The sequence below is a fragment of the Heliconius melpomene genome, chromosome 1, assembly GCF_056956725.1.
Source record: "Heliconius melpomene rosina isolate 202511_hmr_F chromosome 1, ASM5695672v1, whole genome shotgun sequence".
NCBI lineage: Eukaryota > Metazoa > Arthropoda > Insecta > Lepidoptera > Nymphalidae > Heliconius > Heliconius melpomene.
In genome coordinates this window covers 3,675,813-3,695,234 of record NC_140389.1, presented here as the reverse complement: position 1 = coordinate 3,695,234, position 19,422 = coordinate 3,675,813, and the positions used below count along the sequence as shown (strand labels likewise).

Here is a 19,422-nt window from a genome sequence, read left to right as displayed (position 1 = left end):
TTTCATTTTTATTCCTTCGCTCTGGTAACGCAATGTCTGAACACTAAGTTCCCTCTGCCTATGCTCCTACACGCGGAATAAAGTGTAAATCTAAAAAATAAGATAAACAAAGGAAAAAGCAATATAAAATTTAATATAATAAGGGTGTCATGGTGTAAAGTGGGGTACCCTGAAATACACCCCCATAGCAACATTTCCAAGTAATTTATCTTGTTTTGTTTCAGAGACAACATCTTAGGGAATAAATTAATCTTAATACTGAGAGATTTGATTTAAATAATGGAGATAAAAGGAAATAGGGGAAGCTTTAAGCTCTAAATGAAGCTTAGTAAATATTTTTAACTTTTCTTTATAGGCAGAGCGCAAGTGCGTAACTGGAAACGCGACTGGTTGTGGGTTCGATCCCCATTAAAGGAAATGAAATGTTTATTTAATTTACATTTTCATTTCTTCGCTCTGGTGTCGATGCAAAGCGCGGCGTTTAGTTCCGCCACTCAACACGCAATAACTCCAGAATATAGCGTAAAATGAGGAACGGAAGGCCTCAACAATAGGTTCCGTCTATCTACCCTGCTTTATGTGGGGTATATAATGTGATATATTGTAGCTTAATAGTTCTAACCATCTAACTTTAAGATAGTTGACGGAGCTAAACGTCGGGCTTTATTTTATTACCAGAGCAATGAATAGAACATTACTCATTTCCATGACTATAAATCTAACCCAGTACCTTGCTATTCCAGGATTCAGCATTAACCTGTTTTTTTATGTTTTATTCTTTAAAATCTCCATTCTTCTACAAATTAAACGGTTGTCAATATCTAGATCTAACAAGAATTCGCTACCTTAAATCCATATTTCACTGTTACTTAGAAAAGGGCATTTGGGCTATAACAAACTGCTAATTAGGTGATTCAGATTAGCATCTTTACACATAAAAGGACCTCTTTTAGAAGAAAACGAATCGACCAAACAAGATTTATTTTGACGGTATGCTTTGATATTGCAAAAGTAGTTTTTTTTAATATTTCTTTGTTACTTTTCCTTGTCAATGAATTATTTTTCTATTATTTTTAAATTGTTTACTTTCTAGTGTATCAGTCGAGGTTGAGATATTTTAACCTACGTAATTAAATCTGTATGTATTTCGTTATATCCTATTAATAGTTTCCATTGGAAAGCAAAGTGCAGCGATAAGTTCCGTCATTCAACATACTGTTTCGCAAATTCACAGAAAAATGGAATATTTTAACACTAAGTTAAAATTACTTTAATTACCTTCCAAAAATAATTCAATAACAACAACTCACACGAGTAGTTTCTGAGATAATGTGTTCAACTAAACAAACAAACATGAATAAGTGAATCAAAAACTTTAAAATAAAACAAAATATTAAAATTCTATTTATTCCCTTTAAAAACCTACATTCAAAGTCAATAGCAAAAGCCGATGTAATAATACATCTAGCTGTCAATTAAAAGGAACTTTTGATAAAAATCTCTTTGATACAAAATCGCCTGAATATTATTATGCGAGGGTTTTAAATTTATGAATGTATTTAGAGGTCTGTCCTCGAGAAATAAGGTTGTACAGGAAACGTAAGTTAAAATCCAGTTCGTTGATATTTATTTACGTAGTGATAAAAAAAGAAGAAAAATCTCAGCTTCGGGTTGCCGCTTTTTTAACATTGAATGCGTTTTGGTTGAGGAAATGTAATATATTATGGTATCTGTGGTTATTTTGTTTTTTTTATGAAAATAAGAAAAAATGTTTGATGAGCCGTCGTGGCCCAAGGGCACAAGGGTGTGACTGTAACGCGACGGTTGTGGGTTCGATCCCCACTCGAGGAAGTGAAATATTGATTTACGTTTATATTTCCATTTCTTCGTTCTGGTGTCGAGGCGAAGCGCGGCGTTGAGTTTCGCCATTCAACACGCAATGTCTCCAAAAATTCGGCGAAAAGTGGGGAACGGAGTGTCTTAACACTAGGTTACATCTGCCTACCTTGCTGAGTGCGGGATACAGCGTGAAGTTGATAAAAAAAAAGAAACACAAGTACAGTTTTAAATTTAAAACGAAATTATAGTTTTTAAAATGCCAAACAACTCACAATTAACGTCGATCGTCAGCGTCTCGGAGAGCGGCGTTATTGAGGGGTCCGTCACCGCCTGTAACAAACAGGTGTTTTAAAATAAATACTTCACTTTCCAAAGAAATTATTCTGAAGTTTGTCGTTCGATGGTAAACGTGATGATTGTGAGTTCAATTGCCATTCGAGGAAATAATTAAATTTAAATTATTTTCATTTCTCCCTTCTGCTAAACAGAAAGCGGCGTTGGGTTACGGTGTATTATAACGATATATGAAGCAGTTCATTACCTGACATGTAACATCGGCCCCTAGATCAGCGCGCTGTAGCGTGAAGGAAACAGCAGCTCGGGCTTCAGAATTGGCTAGCAATGCGTGAGATTTCCACCAAGATACTCTGGCAGCTGGACGACCTAGTAAATTAATGTTAAAACATAATAAATAAAACATAATTAAATAAACCTATTTATTGAAAAAAACATATTACTTATAGAGTTTTAATGTATAGTGGCACAGTGATTGACTGTCATCGCGACGATTTTGGGTTCGATTACCAAAAAGGTTGAGAAATTATAATAATAAAAATAAAGTTATTAAATGTTATATTTTCATTTACTTTGCCCGGGAGGTAAATCGCGGCTTTGAGTTGTATTATTCGTCACTTAATGTCTTAAAAATTGAGTAGAAAGTGGAGAATGAAATGTTTAAGACTAGATCCCCTTTGCTTAGCTAAATAACACTGCTATATAGGAAAAGGCGTGAAACTGTCGTTCTTTACTTGTATTTGAATCAATGTTTGTATTATTGATATTTTACAAATTTAATTTTGCTATTTCTCGCATAGTACGCGAAAATGTAAGACTAAGAATAACAATTTTAAGGGATTGCCCTTTCAATAATTTCATATGAAATAGTCCATTTATTCTGGTTTCAAATAAAGTCTGGTACTAAAAATAATTATGTTTAGTTAACGTAATAACCTAATAATATTATACACATTCGTACATAACAAATAAGGGGACCCTACCTTAATTTGGGGTACCAACCTCCTACTAAATCCGAGGGGAAAAGAAAACAACCAAAAATAATAAACGAAACAGGAAATGAGCTACGAATGGGACCGTAAAGAGTGAAACAAAAGGACGTTTGATTCAAAATTCTGACGGGAAAATCATAGACGGGTAAACAACAATGACGAACACTATAGGAAGAGATTGCCTTAATTTTTCGCAATCAAAGCGATTCAAAAAATCTAATATCATATAAATATAATATATTCAATAATACTTTATAGCTTTTCTGTGGTTTTGTCCCCGTTGCCAAATAAATTCAAATTGTGTATGACACATGCCACATTTTAAGCGCCCGGAGTCAAGCCGGTCTTATAATGGTTAGTATAGGTCTGGTACTGATTAGTATAGAATATCTGCTTCACGTTGTATCCTGCACACAGCAGGGTAGGCAGAGGAAACCTAATGTTAAGACACTCCGTTCTCCACTTTCTGCCGAAGAAGTATAGAATGTATCTAAGAAATACCGCCCAATTAATATTAATAATATTAAAGAGATAAAATAAAGTTGAAGGGATCGATAGAACCAAAGGATTTTTGTGCTATTATTAGATTTTACCATATTGTTTCATATCAATAAATTACAACAAATAACTCATAAATCCACCATATCCGCTTCCTCCTGTCAATCGTGTCAACCTTGTCAAGCGACCATTTCGCTAAACAACCCTCGAACTCCTCAACAAAGGTGCATGATATTTGATAAGGGTTGAAGCGCTTAGCAAGGTGCTGCTTAATTAACAAAGCCAATTGTTTTATCGAGTACGCTATTTAAGGTATTATATTTATTGTTTTAACTATCCCCATCCCCTAATTTTTGTCCTGTGAAATATTTATTGGAAATTTGGGGTTGTTTTAGTATGAAATCAATGCTTTTACCTTTTCATTAATTTGTTGAATGCTAATTTAAATATGCTTTTTTTATAAATATCATTAAAATGCTGTCATTGTTCACGTCAGTGGTGAAATTGGCACGTGTTTGAGTAAATATGTTGAATCCGGATTCCATTTTTTTCCAATGGGATAGTTAAAAGCTTTTAAATAAAAATATTTTTTTAAAGGTAGGCTTTAGAATTTAGAGAAAGATGGGCGTTTTATGTGAAACTTAAAATTTTTAATATTTTTTATTGATATGCGCTTTTTGCAAGCACTTTTAAATGGTTAGTTTATCGGAACAGATGAATTAAAGTAAATCATTCCCGCGAGTGCAGAAGGAACTGCCATCATTTACTGTGAGACGTTCCACAACTGCGCCCAAAAGTTAAAAAAACGTAAACATTATTTTTCGTGTATTTATTTGACTATATATAAAATTATTCGCAAGAACGCTCGAACAGATTTAACGCAAAATCTTCTTTCTGGAGACGATGAAACTTTTCTGGAAGTCTTCCAAAGGAATCCGGATGACAGCTACGCTCTATATAACACTTTTTTCTATATTGTGTAAGCTATCGTGAAGACTTCGACATAAAGTTAGTCGTTCTTTTCATGGGCTTTTAGAATAAAACTTACTCTAAGGATTAAGAAAATGATTGAAGGCGTTGTGGCGTATTAATATCAATGTGGGGAATGTATACTAATATTATAAAGTAGAAATTTTTGTTTGGTTGGTTGCGCTAATCTCAAAAACTATTAATTCGAAAGGCATGTCAGCACTTAGAATGTGATACGTATGTTAAAATTTTTATTTTTATTTAAACATACATTTGTGGCTTTTTCAGTCAAATTTGAAGCTTGATTCCTATGAGCACGACTTGTAAAAATATCTCTCCATATTTAAACAATTTGTTTTATTAGGTTGGACTTATACATAATTAACTATGTAAAAGAGGCCAGTCGTCGCAACGGCACAAGCGTAACTGTAAATGCTATAGGTAGTGAGTTCGATTTCCACTATAGGAAAGGAACAATTAATTATTTATTTTCATTTCTTCGCTCTGGACAACACAAAGTGCGGTGGCAATCAAGATGTAGGAAACAGAAGTGTCTAAATCACTATAAAAAATATGTAATAAAATTGAAATTCTGGAAGCATTGTGTGTACCTAAACGCCGCTATAATAGTAAACTTAAACCTACAAAAGGCGTAACACCAAGTATAGAGAAATACCTTTGGCAAAATATAAATAATTTATAATTCTAAGTCGGCATCTCGTACGGCATGTCAACGTTATATGCGAGTGTCAATAAGTCCAAAGACAATTCATCCCTTTGATCTTCTATGAAAGGATAATGAAATGCAGAAGCTTAGTTAGGTGGATTGACTAATTGAGATTTCATGTCAGTGTTTCAATTAATTTGTAATGGAATTACAGGAGTATAATGTATGACTGTATACGCGACTTGTAGAGGGTTTGATTCCCATTCGAGGAAATTAAATATTTAATAGGCGGGAAATGGGGAACGGAGTGTATTAACTCTACGTTTCCGCCCTGCTGTGTGCGGGACACAGTGTAATGCTAAAATAATCAAGTCTATCTATTTATTGTTAAAATTAAACTTATTGTAAATATTATGTTGTAATAGCATTATTTTATAATGTAGACATTCTACCTATCTTTTGTATCTTCCTTATAGTAGTGGCAGTTAGGCAGAGAGATCCTAGTGTCAAAACACTCCGTTCTAAAAAAATCTCCTGAGATCCCCAGCTGGGATCAAGCCCACAACTTGTGATTGTCACAATAATATTATTAGTGTTATTCCACTCTTAGAAAAGAAAAAATACTGTTTTAGAAAACCGAAACCATCCAAGAGGTACGAGTTCAAATCTCGCGATATTAAAATTTTTATATGTTTTCCAAGAAATCTTCATGTTTAGATATTAATAATTATATGTACATAACTATATGAATGCTAAATACTAATCCTCCAAACTCCTACATTGTCGATGTTTCATGAATGTTACATAAATCACGTTATTGAATACTATAAACGTTTATGCTCTATTTAGAGATAGCGTTGGCGATTAGAATCACAATACCGTTCAATAGCAAATTTAGCTTCATCAGCCCATTACTAATAGTAAATGAAATTTAGATAATGTTATTTAATTTTCACATCTAGTGTATAGACTAAGAAAGCATGTAATATTAAAGAAGAGCACTAGAAGGAGTTTTTTTTTTACTAGCTTTACGCCGTATCCCTCATATGGCAGAGTAGGCAGAGGGAACCTGGTCTGGGAATCCAGTGTTAAAACACTCCGTTCCCATTAATATACTTCAGTTCCCTACTTTCCGCTTAATTCGTTGCATTGCATATTGCGTGTTGGAACTGAACTCCGCGGTTTTGCTTCGTTACCAGAGCAAAGAAATAAAAATATTTAATATTTATTTTGAATTTCAGATGAGCACGAAACCTATAACCTGTCGCGTTTAGTTACCAGTATCGAGTCTAAGTTCTTTCATAAAAAATATATTTTTAAAAACATTTTTGATTTGGAGACCAAAATGTCAGTTATATTGGTTTTAATCATAAAAAAATACTTAACACTACAAACCAGTAAACATTGAAAGTTATGATTGCTTTGAAATAATAAAAGCTTACCACCAACAGCTACGCAAGTTAGATTGACTTCAGTACCCTCATCGTACGGTCCAAGTACGCCGCCTTTGATCTCCTCCCCCGATTGGTCCAGGATGAGGAGACGTTCAGGAGGAACTGTGGAAAATATTACTTGTATAATATTTTTTTTACTTTTTTATAACTTCACGTCATATCACGTTAATAGCGAGGTATGCAGAGGGAAACTGATGGGCAAAAATTATTGGTATTATTCATATTTTTATATATAAGTGAACCTAAAAATATAATACTTACTAAGAACAGTGAGATTGAGTCGTGTATTCTTGGTGGGTGATTTGATGAAGTCGACTCTGCACCTATACTGGCCGCTGTCTTCAGCCCTAAACAAAATATAATGAAATATATTTTTAGCGCTTTTAAAGTTTTGTATTATTCCATGTTAGTATGTATTTTCTTAGGTAAGAAAATATTATTAGAGAGACGACGAGACGAGATTCGACGATTTATAGACGAGAAACGAATCTGTTCCTCTTGAAAAACATATTCCGATTTTTGTATATTTTTTAAAAAATCCAAATCAAATATTTTCTTTAGTTATAGATAAAAAAGTTCGACCAGTTACTTTAAGCTTTATGTTAATAACGTTTATCGAACTTTTTGCAGAATGAAAAGAAAAAAGAAAGCATTGGATCAACAATTGCCTCATAGCTCATATTTTACCGTAATTATTTTAATTGTATACTTTTTAGAGAACATATAACAATGTTAACATAGCAAGCAGGATTTGAACCCGCGCTTCTTGAAAACCGGTTGCTGTGAAATAACACTTTTAAATGGCAAAAAAAACCTTTATTTCACATAATAAAAAAAAACATAAAAACAAAAAAGTATACGCTAAAATATTTAATTACAATAATGGATGCATTATTAAATTAAAATAATAAAAACCCCCTAGGGGATCCCTCTACCAATAAAAATAAACACACAATGCCAACGCTTTTGTTTTACTTTAATCACGTATCACGTTTCGTACCTACATGGTGTGTTCAAACAAAAAACTACCAGATTTTCGAAAAGTTAAACGCTTATTATTGTAAAGTACAGTACAGAATGGAAATACCTATGTTTAAATAATTTAATATAATTAAAGTGTATTCATTGTCTATTTTTTTTTAATTTCACTCCTAGCTGTAGATCTAGTACTAAAACACTGGCAGTAGCATTGCGGAACTCAACACCGCGTTTTGTATTTTTACCAGAGCGACGAAATGAAAATAATTCTTTCCTCTGGGAGGGAATTGGGGCAAATCTTCACGATTAGGGTCAAATGCTGTGCTGCTGCGGGGCAGACGCTGCAGCATGTGGTGAACAGAAGTGTCTTAATAGGAACGGAGTATCTTAACACTAGTTTCCCAGGTTCCCTCTGTCTACACCATAATGCATAATACAGGATGACGCTAAAAAAAGAAAATATATTTAAAAGCTTACCTTAATTTACTCAAAATTAATGCAGCAGCAGTAGTAGTACGGAAAGTCGCTCGAGTGGACAAAGTCGACGGATCTGACCAGTGAGAGGTGACTCCATCTCTTGTGTCAAATCTGCCAACAAAATAAAAAAACACTATATATTTACTATATCTATAGTATTAATTCATCACTATAAGAAATTACAGTTCTCTGTGCTTCACGAGGAAAATATTTATTTATAGGGCATATTTTAATTGGGTACCTGTTGCTTAAACTGCAGTCAAACTAGTTTATCCAATTTTTATTCTTTTATTTATAATTAATTTGAGAGACATTGGATTGCTGGAGGCACACATAGAAGGCAACGAGTATCTAGCCTAGTGTTAGGACACTACGTTCCCCATTAACACTTCCATTCCCCACTTTTAACAAAATTTATTACGTAACATATATTTCAACCATTATATAATATAACAATCTACAATCTACATACGGACGTTGCATTAACATATAATTCCAATTTGTCAATTTGATTGCGTTGAACGTAAATTATCGATGCGTGTATCTGTCGACGCATTGCTTTCCCTTACAAATAAGCCGACATAATATTTCAATAGAAAAAAAAGGTAAAGACATCTCGTTTTAGGGGAAAGGTCTAATTATGTGAAAAAAATACAGATGTATCTTTAACGGAACTAATATTCTATATCTGTTCCATGTTTGCTTGTGTGTATTTCAAAAGATATATTTTATATTCTTTTAATTTGTAAAATTAAAAAGAAAGTGTAATTATTATTTTTTTCCTATTGTATGTTAAAAAAACAGTTGTAATAATTTTATTTCACTTCTTCGGTAGCAACTTATTATTATTTTTTTATCTAAAATTAAGAATTTCTCAACTGACCCGCTATACGCTCAAAATTCATTAACAATACAATGTAAATAACACAAAAAACACAAAACTAATATAATTTCTAACTTTCATATGTACCCAGCCTTACTTTATAAGCAAGTAGATATAATCCCCTCAATACCGCCGTCTAGAAGCTAATAGCTTAATCAAAGCGACACTCGACGTGATGGAAGGATTTAAATGACATTCACGTTCACGTCGTACCGTTGCATTGCGGAGCATGTGTTGGAAAATATTTTTGTTTTTTTTTTCTTTTGTTTAGCTTCACGCTGTATCCCGCGTATCCCTTATAGCAGACCAGAAGGAAGCTAGTGTTTAGACACTCCGTTTACCAATTAACCCATTTTAAAGAGAACTCATAGTCGCTTTTTCTTCTTATTAGGAAGAGGAAATTTTCTTATCTGTTTTTAATACACTGTTTTAATAAGATAAAAAATATATTAAACTTATAAAAAACGTTTATTTATGAAATATATTCGATAAGAAATGAATTAATTGACTAAAGAGCTTGGAAGTCTTATTTAATGCGCGGGTTCGATTCCCGCTACGTATGTTTCTGTTAGTATGTGATTAACATTTTAAAAATATAAAAATTAAATTAAATTTTAATTTCGTTATAGACTCATCTTTATTTAATGGGATAATCTGTGATTTTCCGCTCATTCATTAATAAATAATTTTAATAGCCTAGTATTCAAGATATTGAAACTTACACCCATCGCTTTTAAATAAAGACTACTGCACTACAGGGGCAATAAATTTTTATATAAATAACCTATTATATTATATCTTTGTAACGAGCCTGTTAAAAATACATTTTTGTTATCGTCAATGTACAAAGTGCACCTGTCGTTTGTTTAAAATGCATAGCGCATGTTGAGATTTCTTGTTATAAACTCAATTAATTCAATCAGATGCAAGTTAGATGGCTTAAAATTTATATACATACATAAGCTTTGTTTCATTTAAACAAAATGTAGAAAGTAGTAATTTTTTACCCGACTGCGGCGAAGCCTAAAAGGAGGGTTATATTTTAACACGTATGTATGTAGGTATGTATGTGTCCGTTCCTTTGTTCCCTCTGTTAACTGTTACACTGTATAACTGTTACACTGGTGAAACGTTTGAATGAAGTTTTGATAAATGATACGTCGTCGAATTTGTCTTGATAGCGCTAGTGTAACTGGATTTAATAAATTAGTGTATGCATTCGGCTTTTTGTTTTCTTTGTAATTCACTTGTTTATTTCACCATTTATCACGCATAAAGGCAGAGAGAATCTGACATTAAGACAATCTGTTAAGTGCGGCGTTCAGTTTAAACACTACTTTCTCTCTATCTACCATGCTACACGTGGTTTTTTTCTTGCTGTAGCAAGAAAAAAAAACGTCATAAAGGTGTTTAAAATGGTCCACTTATAGATTTGTAAAGGTAATATCACTTTGTTTGACAGATTTAGGTAAACATCTAATTTACTTCTTTGCTAAAATATTAAACGACCTCAAATTTTAATTATATTTGTCAAAAACAATATTAATTTATCTGGAAAGCCAATTAAAAAATACAATTTGATACTGAGAGCTCTCTAAGAGTAATATAACGTGTCTGTAACAGATACTATGATTAAAAATTTAAAGTTTCTGAGAAAATTACAACGATAATATTTTGCAATAATGTTTTAATATATTAGAGACATTTTTTTAAAACGTAAAAGTTTTTTAATTTGACTCCATTGTATCGTGGCTAAGTTAAATTAGGGTGAATATTAGCTCTACCTTTTTTTCCTTTTTTTAGATTATTTCATCCCGCACAAAGTAGGGTACGCACAGGGAACCTTGGAACCTAGTGTTAAGATACTTTTTTCCTTTGCGCATTGTGAGATTTGAAAATAATTACTAATTAGCACACTCCGAGCGGAGACCTAGTCCACAATATCACTCACCAAAAAAAATAAGGAATATTTATTTATTTGTAATATGACGTGTATGTGTTGTTGATATATTATGTACTTAATGCACATTATTATTTCTATTTCCTCTGGTAAGATACGGTACAGCGTTTAGCTCCGCCATCTAGCACACAATGTCTCGTAACCTTCTATATATACGTCTAGCTAAACAAAATAACTGCACTATAATGAAATGAAATAATTTATCCGTACTTGTCACTCAGACAGTGCAATGTAGGGAACATATGTTAAGATTTATAACGTTACAAGAACCAGAGCATGTCACAAACGACATTTCTCAAAACGGCCAAGTCGGTTTTCTATCATAATTCATGCCCATATTTGGTGTTGAAAGTAACGGCAGTGATTGGTTAGTTGAGCTAGTTTTATAGATTTCATAGATCATGTACGCCATGTTGACAGGTTTAGCTTAATGTGAGTTATTTCATAAAAAGTATTAATAATACCTATGTTGCGTTGAAATAACGGTAAGTCTATTTAGTAATACATTTTTGTATAAAATAAAACGCGGCGTTAAGCTCTGCAATGCAACAGTTATAAATGGGGAACTTAATAATAACCTACCTCGCCTAGTTCATGAGTTACATACATTTACATATAACTGAAGCTTAGCTATCTAAAAGATAGCTATTTTGATTAGACTGACTGACTATTAATATAAAGGTTGTGAGTTCGATTCAAAAATAAGGATAAGGGATAATATTAATTCCTATAAATTTACGTAGTTCTTATATACTTACGTATATATAGGGGTCTCGTGTCCCTGCTTATACCAGATGACGAGCCCCATGCTGTCCCCACGGAGGGCGGGGGTGACATCGCACGGCAGTTCCACTTCATTGCCAACCGCTGCGTGAAAAGACTCTATAGCCGCTGCAACAAAAAACATGTTTATACTATTTTTATTTAAACAGTTAGTTGATACGTATAAAAATAAGTCCAATGATTATTCTAGATTCATATACTTATGAATTGAAAAAATATTTATATTATCAACACATTTTTTAATTAGACCTGCCTAGCCTTTATTTTAAATATTCAACGTTCTTAAATTCGCTCTATTTCTTTTCTCTCTGTTTTCTGCAAGTCTTTTACGCCTCGCCCACTGTAATAAACATCTTCATTTCTATATCTGTTTTTGGGGAGAATGCATGCTTTCTGCTTGACCTTTTACCAGTATTATCAATACTATTCTCTCCCTATACAATACACAAGTATATACTATACATAAAAAGTAATTTAATTGAAGATATGTTCACAATTTATACATCCTGTATAATACATATACAATACGTTTATGTTTAAACATACATATATGTATATACCAATATATAGATATACATATATATAAACACAAACAGTATCGCGGTAAGCAGCTCACTGAGCAGCATCGTGTTCCGGTGGAGACATTGAGACGATCTGACGGACGATGGGACACATCCAGTTATTTACTTCGAGGTTTGTTTTTATTAATATGTACTCGTAGAGATATATGTTTATATATATTTTGTCTCTTATAATACGAATTTTAGTAAGTAATTAATATTGTGTCTTTAATAAAGATTCACGTTCCCCACTTTCTGCTGAATTTACGAGACATTACGTCAACCAGAGCGGGAAAATGACCATAACATCGCAAAGATGTCTAATACAAATATTACTCTCAAAAAGTCACATCTATTTATGGTCTTTCATAATAAAACAGTTTCACGCTTTTCATCTATATATATAAAATCGAAAGGTCACTCACTCATCACGAAATCTCAGAAACTACAAGTGCTAGGAATCTCAAATTTTGCATAGGAGTTACTTATAGGACGTAGGTGCTCGCTAAGACGGGAATTTGCAATATTCGACTTCTAAGGGGTTGTTTTTGGAGTCGAAAGTTTGTATGAAACTTCGTTACATTAGCATTTGTAATGCTAGGAGTCTCAAATTTTGCATGGACGTCACTTATAGGACGTAGGTACTCATGGAGATAGAAATTAATAATAACGTAGTTGACGCAGGCGAAGCCGCGGGCGGGCCGCTAGTAATATATAATAGGTATAAGTAAGGAACAGAAGTGTCTTAATGGGAACGGACTAATTAATACTAGGTCCCTAGGTCCACTTTGCTTATCCTGCTATGTGTCTGAACAACCACGATTTATCATTTATGTAGATGGGTGTATGCAGAAAGATAATAGTGTCAAAACATCCGCTTTTCTTCAATGTTTTATAAGGTTTTTTATATCACTCAACTCTATGATACAGTACTCTCATATATCACTTAAAGTGACCGACCGTCGGTACGTTAAATCAGTAGCAATTGACCGTTGCACGCGGTAAGTGTAGGCACAAATTATTGTTATGACAGGATCGGGTCAATTGTTAAATTTCTTTGCAATTTTTATTCTTTTTGACAATATTTTTAAATATATTTTTTGTTTATTGTAAGAATAAGGGTTTTGGTGAAAGTCTAGATCTTGTAGTTTGAGGCATTTGTGGTGTGGACTCGTTTCCCATTCGAGGGAAATGATGTTTCTGGTTAGAGGACAAGACGCGGCGTTGTGCTCTGCCAATCAACACGCAATGTTTCGAAATTTGAGCGGATAAAAAACAGGATATTGCTTTTAAAAGTTTTCGGCTTCAACTTATTTTTTTCTCATTAAGCCCAAAAATTATTTCATATCTGAAATGAGACATTTAATTTAATATTCGTGGTTGCCCACTAATTTATTATATGAGACAATTTCCATTCTACATAATTTTCAGACGACGAATTCAATTACTGATAGTCGAGACTTAATTAAAATAATAATTAATATTATAAATGCTTTTGATGTTGTTAAGACAAGAGAATATTTACTATGTATAGTAGTTAAATGTATAATTATAAAAGATATTTGTTATATACTAGTTGATTAGGGCGGCTTCGCCCGCGTGAACTATACGAACATTTATTAAATATGCTTATGAAATTTTCCTCTTTCCTTTGAAATCGTTCGTTGATATTGTTCGTTTAAGCGATGCGAAAAAGGCTAATGTGTTTTTCAAACCCATTCTTCTACCAATTAAATCATAGTCCCATAAAAATATATCCTGTAAAATTTAAATGGATCCTGATTGTTATTCCTAATAAATTATTAGGTTTGTTTTTTCCTTTTTCATTTTTATCCAGTCGAGATTTTTTTGTTTATATATTATATATTTTTGTGTTTCAGGTCAAGTGGTTATAGAGAAATTAGTGAGTTGTGGTACAGTGGCATAGCGTCTAACTATAAACGTGACGGTTATGAGCTCAATTCCCACTGGGGAACGAATCTTTATCATTTCCTGGCTCTGGTACCAAAACTTTATTTGTTGCTCGTATAATGTACCTACATATAAAATAATATAATGAATTGCAACGTATTGTTATATCATCATTCTTTTCAAACAGTAGATTACTTTTTTTAAAATAAATAATAGAACCTAAAATATTTATATGTATCTATAAATATATTAATATCTTTTATTATGGAAATGTATGAATGTCAAACTCATTTTTCTATGAGTTAGGTAAAAAAGATCAAAGTCAAGACCAATGAAAAAAACCTTATTAATCCTCTATTTTACACAATAGTTTAAATTCTATAGAGCGGCATTGTGACTGGTCTTTATAGTTTCTGAATTAAAATTCTACTACGGTCGCATGGATGCTATTGTACTATAGTTTACTACAGTCACTGTCGAGTTTAAATTCCAATTATATTTTTGGTCAAAGTTATTTATACTACTTTGTCAATATGAACAACTTTTTTACTTATATAGGTACATTATTTATTTTAAAAACTGCAAATGCGTCTTTGATGCACCAAATATTACATACATTTATTTGTTATATTACGAGATGTTCTTTTTAGCTATTAGTGATATATTGGGTATATTATATATATAATATCATTAGTAGGGGTATTTTCCCACAAGATATGATATTTCCTATAAGCTTGAAATTATATCTATGCCATTTGATGAACCCGCACCTTACAATAGGAAAATAGCCTAACGTTAATCTTACTACAAAAATTCCAACATACTAAATGAGTTCTGCACTTTTCTAAAAACAGAGAACAGGCCTTAACACTAGGTTTTCTCCGCCTACCCTGAGGTATGCGTGATAGAGCGTGAAACTAAAAAATATATATAAAAAAAATACATTCACTAACAACCATCGAAAACTAAAGCCAGAAATTCCACAGAATTGTATTATGAACGGTCGCTTTGTTGCGTTGATTTTTGATCAGATTGAACACACCTGGCGCGAGCATTGTTATAGAATGGCTTTTACTCGTGTTTTTTGCTCCTACAATCCCCGAAACGTATTTGGATTTTAATTGATTATCACCGACGTGGTTGGTTGGGTTTCGGTGTTTTTGGTGGATATAAGTTCGATTCCTGAGTTGAGTTAAATTAAATATTTGGAGCATATAAAAACACAAGAATATAAAATCAAAACCAGCATAAAACTTTAAAATAGGCTTTCAAATATACAGAAGACACATAAATAAGTTAAGCCCTTGTTATTTTATGGGCCGTCATATAGCTATCATTCATGGAGGCCGTTGCGGCACAGTGGTAAAGTGTTTGACTAATGGCGACGGTTCTGGATCCTAAATCGGGGGAATTATTGGTATATGATATAAAACATTGAATGATTATGATTTATATTATTTTAATTTCCCCACTTAAGTAGACAAACAAAGGCGTTGAAATCCGCTACCTACCGTTCAATGTCTCGAAAATTAAGTGAAAAGTGGAAAACTGAGAGCCTTACCACTAGGTTCTCCACTTACCCTGCTATATATGCCTATTTATTATTTATAAGCTTTAACAAACATAGCACGCACGTACTACAATTCCATATAACGTACTAACAAAAGGTTAAAATAAATTATAATTTAATACCTAACACAAAAACTTGGCGACACGCTTAATCCAGCACGCCACGAGTTATTCACCAACCACCTACCATACAAAAACAGAAGAAATTCAAAAGTTTCTGACTTCTTTCAAATCTTTTTCTATACAATTGTAAGCTCAATGGCGATTTAACGCGTGTAATGACCCTTCAAAATTTTACCTCGACAATAGAAACCTTGGGATTTTATTGCCTTTTTGAATATATGGTAAAGTCTTGTAAATAATGGGTGGGCAGGTTATTCCTTTTTGCGTACGGATTTTACAATATTTTGCATTTTATGTGTTATGGCGGATACAGGATTGTGATTTATTCTTTTGCTTTTTTTTTCTTTGTAGTCGTCACGCCTACTACCGTGTAACAGCGTTGGCTGTGGACATTTTTAGAATAATTTCCGTAAAAATTCATTGTATGTTGCGTATCGGAGCTTAACGCCGTGCTTCCTTCACCAGATTCTTCCGAGTGGACATCGAAACCACAACTATCGTGTTTACAATAGGACATTGTAAGATTGGGCAATGAATACCAGCCACCAAACGTAATGATTATTTATTGTTATTTTGGTAGCAAACTTTCTTTCACGCTCCACGCAGCTGTCAAAAGGCCTACCTGCGACAGTGTTTGCAGATCGATAAGTGCCTTAAAAAAGCGCATCTATTTCCTCTCAACCCTAAAGGCCGGTAACGCGCTAGTAGCTCCTCTGGTCACACCACACGGGGTCGTGGGCGGCAGTGACCACTTACCATCAAGTGACCCGTACGCTCGTTTACTTTGTATTTTCCATAAAAATAACCCAGAGGAAAAAGAAGCCCTAAAACTCCGCTCGCAACGGTGATACCATTTACCGTTATTGTTAAAAATATTACCATGAACGGATATTAACTTATAGCTTAGTTAGTTATAATGGATCAATGATGCGTTAAACAGGAGGATTTTTTTATATTCTCTTTTTTTACAATTAATAAATTAATATTATTTAAGTATTTTTTGGCACAAATGTGTAAGGGTTAGTGGTTATAGTGGGTTCTATCCACACTCGAGGAAACGAAATATTTTTTTAAATTTATATTTTCATTTCTTCGAGGCAAAGCGCGGCGTAGAGTTCCGCCACTAAGACGCTATGCCTCGAAAATTTTGGGAACGGACTAAGACACTCCGTAGTCCGTACACGTACTAGATATACTATACCTCTGCCTACTCTGCTGTATGCGTTTTCCTATATTTTTTCTATAGTTTTATTACAAAAGATAGAATGAAATATCAGAGTCACACCACGGCAGGACTCCTTAATAAGATAAATAGCTTCCCATACTAATATATTTCTTCATCAAACGACTAATAATAATAAGATACAATCTCATTACTGTTTAATTTAACAATGACATAAATGGACTTTGTTTTTTAACCGACTTCTGTAAGAAAAGGAGGTTATCAATTCGACTGTATTTTTTTTTTATTTTTTTTTTTATGTTTGTTACCTCATAACTTTTGACTGGGTGAACCGATTTTGATAATTTTTTTTTTATTTGAAAGGTGAAGCTTCCCGAATGGTCCCATTTTTTTTTTGGTCCATGTCTGACAATGGTATCCATGAGAAAATCACATAAGTCTTAAATTTGCATTAGGTATGTGCGCGACAAATAGACGAATAACTCAATGTCGCGCAAACTGATTTTGATGATTCTTTTTATTTTATTTTTATTTGAAAGTATACACTTCAAGGATAATTTGGTGAAAGTTTGGCTAGGTTCCGATTATGGAATCGGGTGAAAATTGAGAAAGTTTGTTTTTTTTGGTAAAAAATTGATTATACTGTAATAGTTACAAGCAAAAACTTTTTAACTCGATGTCAGAAGTGAGATTCCTGATTGTTACATTTCTTTTCAACCAACCTCAAAAAAGAGGATGTTCTCATTTTCAACCAACTTCAAAAAAGGGAGATTCCCAATTCGCCCGAATACTTTTTATGTATGTTCTTGTCAATATACCAAAATGTTACTTTGCGCAAAAATAATACCTAATTAAATGAAGTTTTACATGGGACAACCACAACCAATCGTTGACAACCACTACCACCACCATCACCACTCGTTCAAGAAGCATCATTTTAAGATCTACCCATCACTTAAAATCGTAAAATAAATTAATTTTTGACAAAAACAAAAACCGACTTCTAACAACAAACTAAAAAGTGAAAAATAATTATATAAAGATTTTATAATTTTGAAGTCGGTGCCAAGTAAAACAAACAGGCTTAGTAATTAAATATTGTAGTAAAGGTGTTGTAGCATTAGCTTGACACCGACTTCAAAATTATAAAATCTTTATATAATTATTTTTCACTTTTTAGTTCGTTGTTAGAAGTCGGTTTTTGTTTTTGTCAAAAATTAATTTATAGAAAAAAAACTTTTATATGTCATATTTGCGACAAAACTATTTACAAGCTTCGATTGCTTCTCCTGGAATTGTTCAAAAGTGCAAATACGTCGTTGTTGCATCAAATAAGCTTAAATATTTTTTTAGCTTCACGCATTATCCCTCGTATAGCAGGATAGGCAGAGGCAAGAAGGTAATTAATTATATATTTGATATAAATTCACTGAAACACTTATAAGTTCTCTCAATCACACCCCAAAAATCTGGACACTTGTTAGTTTTCAAGACATCCTACATCTGTCTCGTTTTATATTCTGAGAATGGCGAGAGTGAAAGGGAGGGATGCTATCAAATGCGGTGTTTGCGCTTTGTAATCTAATACTCGTGTGTGGGCTACTACTGATAGTGATGTGCTCTATGGTATATCGATAAATAATAAAAATAGATATTTATTGTCTTATTTTTTTTTATTTAATTTTTATAATTATATTTTATTTATTTTATATATAATGCGAGTACGACGAAAATGCTTATGAAATATTATTTCCTTATTGCACAACAAAATGTGTTGGGTGAAAGAATTCAAATATCATCATAAAAAATTGTCAACCAATTTGAACATTGATAATAAGTAAATGCATGGAGTTATATCTTAGTCTATATATTAATAAATATTAATCTGCTTTTATGTGTGCAACCAAGAATATTCTATTAAATTTTTTATACACTATGTTCATAGATTGATATGAACCCACAACCTTCATAAGCAATTATAAAAGCATACGTTATAACAGTTGCAATACTTGTTACCCTCACATAAAACGTCGGTTCATCTAAAGCCATAACAAAATAATGTAAGCGCGCTCGCTCGCGTCGTCATGGCGACGACTACATGACGTTGTTTTTAATTAGCTTAATGAATGTGCGGTAGACGCGAGAGTAGCATCATTACTATGCGGGGGTTCGAATCTGAGTACGTAATGTATTTAATGATAACTTCCCGTGAATAGCTTGGTTTTTCTTAAAGATAAAAAGATATTACTTACTGTTTTTGCTAAAATAGTTAGTCATTTCTT

At 32.8% G+C, this 19,422-nt stretch overlaps 1 protein-coding gene across 1 annotated transcript in view; it reads right to left on the bottom strand.

Moving 5' to 3' along the window:
* Nucleotides 1-19,422, bottom strand: part of LOC146540984 (B-cell receptor CD22-like) — a 58,866-nt gene that overhangs the window by 15,049 nt on the left and 24,395 nt on the right. Inside the window, exons 3-8 of the mRNA XM_085188289.1 lie at nucleotides 11,770-11,902; nucleotides 8,169-8,279; nucleotides 6,975-7,060; nucleotides 6,702-6,815; nucleotides 2,381-2,502; nucleotides 2,112-2,169 (exon numbers count right to left, since the gene is read on the bottom strand). Coding sequence (XP_085044415.1) covers nucleotides 2,112-2,169; nucleotides 2,381-2,502; nucleotides 6,702-6,815; nucleotides 6,975-7,060; nucleotides 8,169-8,279; nucleotides 11,770-11,902 — 624 coding nt within the window. The remainder of the gene's footprint in view (nucleotides 1-2,111; nucleotides 2,170-2,380; nucleotides 2,503-6,701; nucleotides 6,816-6,974; nucleotides 7,061-8,168; nucleotides 8,280-11,769; nucleotides 11,903-19,422) is intronic.